The following is a 9,612-nucleotide window of genomic DNA, read 5'->3' as shown; positions in this document are numbered from 1 at the left end:
ACACACACACAGAAGCCATATTTAATACAGTGGGACTAACTTGTAAAGATATATAAGATTGCGCTGAATATGAGTTTACAAGGTAGTGAACTATTGTAAACTCGAGCTTGTTGAATTCGGCTGCAATTTTAGCACCTGCTTTGGACGAGTGTTAAGTCCGGCGGATCATTTGGGTGTCACCGGCGTACGAACGGCATGTGTTATGAACGGCCCTTGACACACACACACGCGCGCACACAACACACGTGCTGCGCGCGGTTATCCCCGTGCGGCGGCGCAAGGGTTAATTCTCCCGGCCCGCGGGAAGGAGGAGGGAGGGGAGAGGAGGAAAGGAGGGGGGGACTGTTGCCAAGGCGACGGCTCGGAGTGTTCCGGATTGCGCCACTGCGCAGGCGGCGCGGGGAGGTGGCGTCGCAAGCCCGGCCCAGCGGCGGCCGCCGTCGTCGTCGTCGTCGCTTCCCCCTGCCCCTCCCCCGCCCGGCCTGAGCGCGGCGCCGGGGCCCGGCAAGCAGCGAGCGAGGGAGGGAGCGCGCGGGTCGGAGCCTGCCGAGCCGAGCGGAGCGGAGCGGGGAGGCGGATCCCGGCTGGGCCCGCGCGCCCTTCTGCCCCTGGCCTGCGCCGGCGGGGTCCGGCCGAGAAGAGACAAAGGGAGAGGCGGCGGCGGCGAGGGGAGCCGGGCCGGGCGCGATGCGGCGCGGGGCCGCCTCAGGAAAGCGGGCAGGCGGCGGCGCGGCCTGCTCGGCGTGGCGGCGCGGGTAGAGGAGCGAGGCGGCGAGGAGGCCGCGCCGCGCCGCCGCCGCCGCCTTCCACTCCGGCGCTTGCTCCGCCCGGCGATGTGAGGCCCGGGCCGGCAGGAGGAGCCGCAGCAGCCGAGGCCCAGCGCCTTCGCCGTCCCCCCCCCCCGTGCGGCGGCGGCGGCTGGGTCGGGCGGCGGCTGGCGGGGTTGCCCGGGCGATGGAGACGCACATCTCGTGCCTGTTCCCGGAGCTGCTGGCCATGATCTTCGGCTACCTGGAGGTGCGCGACAAGGGCCGGGTGGCGCAGGTGTGCACGGCCTGGCGCGACGCCGCCTACCACCGCTCGGTGTGGCGGGGCGTGGAGGCCAAGCTGCACCTGCGGCGGGCCAACCCCTCGCTCTTCCCCAGCCTGGCGGCGCGCGGCATCCGGCGCGTGCAGATCCTGTCGCTGCGCCGCAGCCTGAGCTACGTGATCCAGGGCATGGCGGAGATCGAGAGCCTCAACCTGAGCGGCTGCTACAACCTCACCGACAACGGGCTGGGCCACGCCTTCGTGGCCGAGATCGGCTCGCTGCGGGCGCTCAACCTGAGCCTCTGCAAGCAGATCACCGACAGCAGCCTGGGCCGCATCGCCCAGTACCTCAAGGGCCTGGAGGTGCTGGAGCTGGGCGGCTGCAGCAACATCACCAACACGGGCCTCCTGCTCATCGCCTGGGGCCTGCAGCGCCTCAAGAGCCTCAACCTGCGCTCCTGCCGGCACCTCTCCGACGTGGGCATCGGGCACCTGGCGGGCATGACGCGCAGCGCGGCCGAGGGCTGCCTGGGCCTGGAGCAGCTCACCCTGCAGGACTGCCAGAAGCTCAGCGACCTCTCGCTCAAGCACCTGGCCCGGGGACTCACTCGCCTGCGCCAGCTCAACCTCAGCTTTTGCGGGGGGATCTCGGACGCGGGGCTGCTGTACCTGTCGCACATGAGCAGCCTGCGCACCCTCAACTTGCGCTCCTGCGACAACATCAGTGACACGGGCATCATGCACCTGGCAATGGGCAGCTTGCGCCTCTCTGGCCTGGATGTCTCTTTCTGTGACAAAGTGGGAGACCAAAGCCTGGCATATATTGCACAGGGCCTGGACGGGTTGCGCTCGCTCTCCCTCTGCTCCTGCCACATTAGCGACGAGGGCATCAACCGCATGGTGCGCCAGATGCACGGACTCCGCACCCTCAACATCGGCCAGTGCGTTCGGATCACCGACAAGGGCTTGGAGCTCATTGCCGAGCACCTCAGTCAGCTGACTGGCATTGATCTCTACGGCTGCACCCGCATCACAAAACGGGGCCTGGAGCGCATCACTCAACTTCCCTGCCTCAAGGTGCTCAACTTAGGACTCTGGCAAATGACTGAGAGCGAGAAGGTCAGGTGAGCGGAGGGGACAGCCCGGAGAGCCCCCACCCCTCTGGAAGGACTTGCCAACTGACTGCTGCAGTGGAGGAGAAAGGGGGATGCACCTCCAGCACTGGAGGGAGGGAGGGGAAAGTATCCTCAGTACTTGCTTGCCTGCCTGCCCTGACCTGCCCCAGCAGTGGGGGTGGGAAAGAGGGAAACCTACCATTCTTTCATAATTCCCTCTCCTGCACTGGAGGGAGACGACTGCACTCTATTATCAGCCTTCACTGTGGATGGATACAGTATCACTGCCCTTACCTTTTCTATTGGGAATGCAGCTTCTCAATCTTTTATGCACTGGGGATGAATACAGCCCCTTTCTCCAAATCTGATTCCACCCCCCCTCTGCACTAGGGATGGAAGAAGAAAACTTAACTTAGCCCATTATTGTTTTAACTCCCCAATTGCTCTTTATTGGGCAAGCACATAAGTCTCTCTCTTTCTTTCCCAACCCTTTTCCATTACCCTTGTGCACCAACTCCCACTGTGTAGTCCACCACCCCTTTCTTTCTGCAACTTAGGCAGCCTGTAGATATTGTTCTACCTCTCTTCACCCTTTCCCAGATACCGGGCCAGAACTATTGCCCTTCCCCCCCCCTCCATTCTGGAGTCTAGAAACAGGGATGCCCTTTACATTTCCCTCTCCTAGAGCAGGTGATGTTTCTTTGACACTCTGCACTAATTGGAGCATCAACTGAAATGCAGCCATTCTGCTCACTGCTGCTAGGGGAGGGCAGTGGGGGCATCAAGCCACCGTTTTTCTTCCTCTGCCCCATTTTATGCTGTATCCAACTTCCTCAATCTCCATCTTTCCTCTACTGTTCATTAATACCAACTTAAATCTGCGGAGGTCACCTTTGACAGTTTCTTTTCCCTGCCATTTCCTTCTCCTTTTCTTCCATCTTTTTTTCCTTTATAGTTCAGATACAATATAGCCTGCCATTTGGAAGGGGGGGGGGAGAATGGGTGGGTAGGAACAATTGAATCCTCACTTGTACTTTCATTTGACAAACTGTGACCAGTTTTGTTTTTGTTTTTTCGAAACACATAACAAAAAAACCCCCTACTACAAAGCACCCTTCTTTTGCCCTTTCTTAAACTTGACTGATCTCACCTTTTAAAATTCATTTCCTCTCTTTGGTGTTCATTTCTTACATGGTATGATTTTGAAAGACATTTGAAGTGGCTGTTCTTGTGAATTTTTAAGTACACTTTTTTTTCTGCTGAATATATTCTCTATATAAATGTTTGGCTACCTCGTTGTTGTTTTTGCCCCCCCCCCCCCGGAATTTTTTTTCAAGAAAGATGTTGAGACTGAAATACTTTTGTGCCTAGACTGGAAAGACAATATCCCTTGGGTTTGTGATTGGGGGTGGGCGGGAAGGGGGGTGGAGAAAGGATGGTTCCCCTGGGTGTCCCACCTACACTATCTTTGTGCCTCTCCCTCCCTGTCTAAGGTTTTTTGGGGACCCAACAGTGCTTTTGCATGTCTGCTCTTCTAGCACAAACAAGTGTAGCGTGAACATCCAAACTGATCATTGGGTTTATGTTTAAAAGAAATGTGAAATGGAAACTCAGTTTCTTAAATATATATGCAAATTCCCACCTACCCTTCTCTCAGATTACCTAGGTCAAGTATGAAGCTTCCTGTGTGGAAGCAGAAAGAGGCGCAGAACAGACTGACTTGCTGTTGTAACATGAATTAGGAGAAGTCTAATTTCATCTGTGTGTGTTTCTGTTCGGCCATTAAAATAAAAGCTAGTTCTTGACTACTTGTCTTTAAAAGGAGGAAGAGGACAGTGTTGAAGGAAACATGAATGATGATGGGGGAAAGAAGAGGTAGTTGTGCAGATTTTCAAATCCTCCACAGTTGCAGGCCATGGAATTTAGACAAGCTCAGACACGTAACCCCATCATGGATTAAATGTACTGTTTGTGAATTTGTATAAAAATAAAGATCCTCTTAAAACATTTTATATTCTTACAGTAAAAGGTTAAACTGATATTTATATAATAAAAGAGGAAATATGAAGTATGTTTTTGAAAAAAAAGTTGCATCTGTGTTGTCTTTTAAAAGGCAGGTAACATCGATCTAAAAGTTGTGAGAAAAGGCAACGTACAGAGCTGTTGTCCTCTCCCTTCTCTGTCAATGAGCAATTTGGTCGAGTGAATCAAAGGAATTGGAAGCCTTTGTCCATTCAGTGCAAGAGGCTGAACGACTTTCAAAATTAGTTCACAGCACAGCAACTGGTTCCATTTGAGGGGCTGATCTGTTAGAATTCCTAACTTATCCTACCTTGTTTATGTGTAATTTGTAATTGAACCTGTCCAGTAATAACTTTCAGTTCAGTTTTGGGCAAATCGCTGCTGATGTAACAGTGTGTGTGTGGGGGGGGGAATAGAGATGATAGGAACGATAAGGCAATCTCACGCTTATTTTGTTTTCTGGGTGTAGTTAGTAGTCCAAACTTCAGTTTTGTGCGAGTGCACAAAAAATGAACTGTTTAAATGTGGAAGGGGGAAAGAAAGAAATCTGGACCTCCAGTGTGCTTGTGCCACCTAAACTTTAAGTAAAAAAGCTGAACATGGATGTTAAAACTGTCTAAAGCAGTATCCGTTTGTACCAGTCTGTAACTTTTGTGCAGAAACTGGTTATTTTTTTAAAAAAAGCTGTACTTAAGAGTTTTAAAATAATTGTTATGGGCAAGGAAGACTCAGAGTACATAAAACAAAGCTGCTCTCTTAAGTCATGCAGCACAGCCTTTCTCCCCTCCTCTTTTCTTATTAAAAAGGGGGGGGGGGTAGAGAGAATGTGAAATGGTGGAAGGAGCTAAAGCCATTGTTCAGGAAAGTTAAAAGAGGAGCTGTCCTTGCTTGCTTGCTTGTTCAGTCATGCATGCTGAATCTTGCTGTGTGAGGGTCCCTATGGAAGGGAGGAGGGGTAGTTCTTTTCCTTCTTTTTAACATTCCTCTCCAGGCCTGGCTGTATTTAAGCTGCTTTTCCTCCCATGTGGAGGGCAGGGGTGGGGGATGGTCTGGAGTTCCTGTACATTTGCATTTCAAGCACTTCCAGTGGCTGTCGGAAGGCTACTCTGCTCCATTCCAACTGTTCTCTCTACTGCTCTCTGCTTATTCCCCAACAACGTGCTTCAGGTACATTGAACTGTTGGTCACAGCAAAGGACCGCATGCTGTTTCAGCTGCAGCATCACCTGCGGTGGCAGTTCTCTCTCATGCCTCCAATGCACATTGACAAACTGAAGTACTGGGAATGCCTTCATGTTTTAGCACAGGGGAAAAAAATAAAATTGTGATATTTCTGCCTTGGGTGAGAAGGGAGGGGGACCCACGCTTGTATTTCCCACTTAGAGTAATGTTTTACTGGACCTCCACTGTGCCCTCAAGAGGAAACCAGTACCTAAACCACCATTGCTGTTTTTATTTAAAACCTTTCATGCTTTCTACTGGGAGTGAGTCACAAAAGCTACATTGTTCTCTTTGGCAAAAGCCAGCACAATTGGATCTAATTGAGCCTGACACTACATCCATCTTCTTTTACATAGAGGGAGGTATAAGGCCTGCTTCTATTTTTTCCTTTGCCTTGTATTTAAAAAATTTAGAATAGCTTTCTGACTGAAGAGTGTATGAACCCTATTAAAATAAGAATTCCTAACCAGTACGCACAATTTGTGAATACTAGGGACAAATTCCCCTTAAAATAGCCAGCAAGCAGAAATAAATTTCTAGCAGATCAGTTGATAATGCGTACCTCCTGTTTGAATACAATGTTGTTGCATTTGGGTGCAGAACAGCCATCTGGATCAACAGACTGATAGCAGTTTCCTTTAAAAGTTTTCCTGAAACTAAACTTTCATAACACTGCAATTTTATTTAAAAGCACCAGCAATTTTACTTTTTCATTCATGGTTTATATGCCCTTAGCTATAGAGCAATTTAAATAATTCTGAACGGTAGGTACCTGTTTGTTGTATCAGGCCCAGCTGGAGCAACTTGTTACCTTTTGAGTAACTTCCTCTTACACGTGGGAAATAGACAGATTTACAAATGGATGACTAGTGAGTTCATAGCTGAGCAGCAGTTTGAACCCAGATCTCAGAGGATCAAGAAGAACTCTTCCATCCACTAAACTAGACTTCCAGAACAAGAACTCAAGCCTTTTCTTTCTGATTTTTTTTTTTTTGCCATCAAGTCATGACCCTCGTATTCCTTGGAGGTCTCCCATCCAAATACTGCCAGGGTCAAGGTTGAGAGTGTGTGACTGGCCCAAGGTCACCCTGCAAGCTTCCATGGAAGAACCTGGGTTTCCCAGATCCTAGTCTGACACCTTAATACTATACCATGCTAGCTCTCTCTTTCTGACTAGCTGGAGCAAAAAAGGCATGTATTTTATTCTCAAACTCTGTTTCATAAACATATAATCTAAAAACAGCATTAGTGAGAACAAAAACCCTGTAGTTTTCACCAAACTTCCTTGAAACACACAGAACTGAAAGTTGAAAAAGTTTTATTTTCACTACAGAAATATTTGCCTTTCCTTATTTATGTAAAGATACATTTATGGGAAATCCACTATTATATACAGGGTGCAATCCTGAGGACACTTGGGAATAAGCCACAGAATTAAGCAGAACTTGCTTGTGAATTAGCTGATTTATTTTATTTAAAAGCTGTATATCTCATCTTTCAGCCCAGTCAACTAAAAGCAGATAGGATTATCATGGGAACACCAAACAAACAAGTCTTTACCAGCTGGTGGAATACAATGATAGAAGGGTACAGATGAATATCCCTGCAGAGTAGTTCCATAATCGTGGCGCCATGAAAGAAAAGGTCCTTTCTGATTGCTACCTGCCTAACCTCAAAAGGCAAGATGATCTGAAGCAGGGCCTCAGAATATGACCATAGTGGTTGGGTAGGTTCGTATGGTTACAGGCAGTGCTTAAGATACACATAGGCCACTTTCACACATGCCAAATAATGCACTTTCAATACACTTTCAATACACTTTGCAGCTGGATTTCACTGTATGAAGCAGCAAAACCCATTTGCAAACGATCATTAAAGTGCATTGAAAGTGGAATGAAAGTGTATTATTCAGTGTGTGAAAGTGCCCATACAGATTACAGTGATAGCAAAGTTGCCAAATGGTACCATGGTGTGTGTGTGCGCAACTACCTGGTACAGCAGGAATCTTTAACTTCCTGCCAAGGAGTAAGAATTTTACCATGGGAAAGCAGCATGAGGACAAGAAGGCGGTGGTGGGGAATGCCATCCAGTTGCAGGTGACTTATGGTTACCCCCTAGGGTTTTCAAAGCAAGAGACGAACAGAGGTGGTTTGCCATCACCTGCCTCTGCACAGCATCCCTAGGCTTCCTTGGTAGGCTCCCATCCAAGTACTAACCATGGACAACTCTGTTTAGGTTCCGAGATCTGATGAGACTGGGCTAGCCTGAGCCACCCAGGTCAGGCAGAGTAGACTCAGCGCGGAGTATCCGCTTGGCAACATATGTTAACCTGCTTTGCACGAATGATAAGTGGCTGTCTATATTCCCCCATCCAGGGGCTGAGTGGGTTTCTCAATCAGCTACAAGGAAGTTTCCAAGAAGGAGTGTGGAAGCCAAGGGAATAAATGGGCAAGAGGACAGTGGCAGCATGATAAGACCAAAGGAAGTTCCATTTCTCCTCTGTTCAGGAACTCAGCAGTATAGATGGCCTGGAAAATATGTATGATTTTCTTTGTATGATTTTCTTGGGAGTAATCAAATGAAAGTTTTGCCACATGTAAAGTTAAAAAATAAGGTTAAAACTATTTATAAACATCAACAAGAAAATGCCTGGTTAAGCAATTCCTGAAGCTGCTGGCCAGCCCTAGTCGCCTTTACTATATGCTGTGGCACAAGAAAGAAATTAAACTGCTATGAAACTGAGGGGAAAGCTACCAAATGTGTATATGGCATAGAAGTGCGATTGTCCTAAAGTCTATGCCACAGAAAAAGCCAAAATGTTTTTGTGGTAAAAACTTGAACACTACATCAATTATTGTATTCATTTATTTGTGAATCTTCAATGACGCAATCAATTAACAAATTATTCATGCTGCTGATTAGAGACTTCTGTTTTGTTTATTACAAAGGCTATGCTAGTCAGTGAAAGCAACAATTGCTGGATTTTGCATTTGCTTTCTTTTTGGCATTTAAATTGTACAAATCTTATGCATTAACTGTTAATTTACCAGTTTTCTACCTCTGAATCAGAACAAAGGAGGAATTATGACTGCGCTTCACTCTTGCAGGAACATTAAGAAAACCACGGTATTGTAGCTATAATACGGTTACATTTACATATAGACTTGATGGCTAAAATATTGACTATGATCTCAGAATGTTTCAACTGTGCAGTCATAGTTTACTGCAGAGTACTGAATTCTCCTCCTGCTTTTCCCAGACACAGTGAGAACAAACTCTTACATTATTTCTTGATTGATAAGGGAGGGAATTTACCATCCAGCTGCTGCTACTAAACAGACACGTGGGGCAATGCAGAATTCCCAAGCATGACTCAGTTTGGCAGTACAGGGTACGGTACAGGGGAAATTTAATTGGTTTGAAATCGTTCACTGACCTGCTCCAAGCAGCAGTACCCCAGGGGAAAGTTAGCACAGAAAAAGGTGAAACTGCTGCAGTAGTGCTGGGTATTGTAAGAAGTGGATCTGAACACTGCTGTTGCAAGAAACCTCCGTTTGCTTGCTTGGGATTCTGATATGAGCAACCCAATTCAAATAAACCGTTGAGTAGCTACAGTGTTTGGTGGAGTGAGCCCTAGGGACACTTCACCTGGACATGCTGAGAACTGGCCTAGTATTTCTGAGTGGGTATCCTTTCAGTATGCCTCCAGTTCACATTCTGCTACAGCCATAAAGTGGTCTTTCAATCCCACTAGGGTTGCCAACCTCCAGGTACTAGCTGGAGATCTCCTCCAAGTACAACTGATATCCAACTGACAGAGATCAGTTCATCTGGAAAAAATGGCCATTTGGCAATTGGACTCCCTCCCCTCCCCAAACCCCACCCTCCTCAGGCTCCAGCCTAAAAACCTCTCGCCGGTGAACACATGAACACATGAAGCTGCCTTATACTGAATCAGACCCTTGGTCCATTAAAGTCAGTATTGTCTACTCAGACCAGCAGTGGCTATCCAGGGTCTCAGGCTGAGATCATTCACATCACCTACTTGCCTGGTCCCTTTACCTGGAGATGCCAGGGATTGAACCTGGGACCTTCTTCATGCCAAGCAGATGCTCTACAAACTGAGCCACAGCCCCTCCCATTCCGTGGCGAAGAGGGACCTGGCAACCCTAATCCCACCCCACATCTGCAACGTGGGGATGATACAGAATGATTGTAAGGATCAC

At 48.3% G+C, this 9,612-nt stretch overlaps 1 protein-coding gene across 1 annotated transcript; it reads left to right on the top strand.

Moving 5' to 3' along the window:
* The first annotated feature begins 953 nt into the window (after positions 1–953).
* Positions 954–2,654, top strand: FBXL14 (F-box and leucine rich repeat protein 14). Its single transcript, XM_056846772.1, has one exon. The coding sequence runs from the start codon at positions 955–957 to the stop codon at positions 2,155–2,157; it is 1,203 nt and encodes a 400-aa protein (XP_056702750.1). The 5' UTR covers position 954; the 3' UTR covers positions 2,158–2,654.
* Positions 2,655–9,612: the final 6,958 nt, after the last annotated feature.

This window comes from Euleptes europaea, chromosome 3, assembly GCF_029931775.1.
Source record: "Euleptes europaea isolate rEulEur1 chromosome 3, rEulEur1.hap1, whole genome shotgun sequence".
NCBI classification, from domain to species: Eukaryota; Metazoa; Chordata; class Lepidosauria; order Squamata; family Sphaerodactylidae; genus Euleptes; species Euleptes europaea.
Note: the sequence above shows the minus strand (reverse complement) of the source record. Positions and strands in the feature narration are given on the sequence as shown.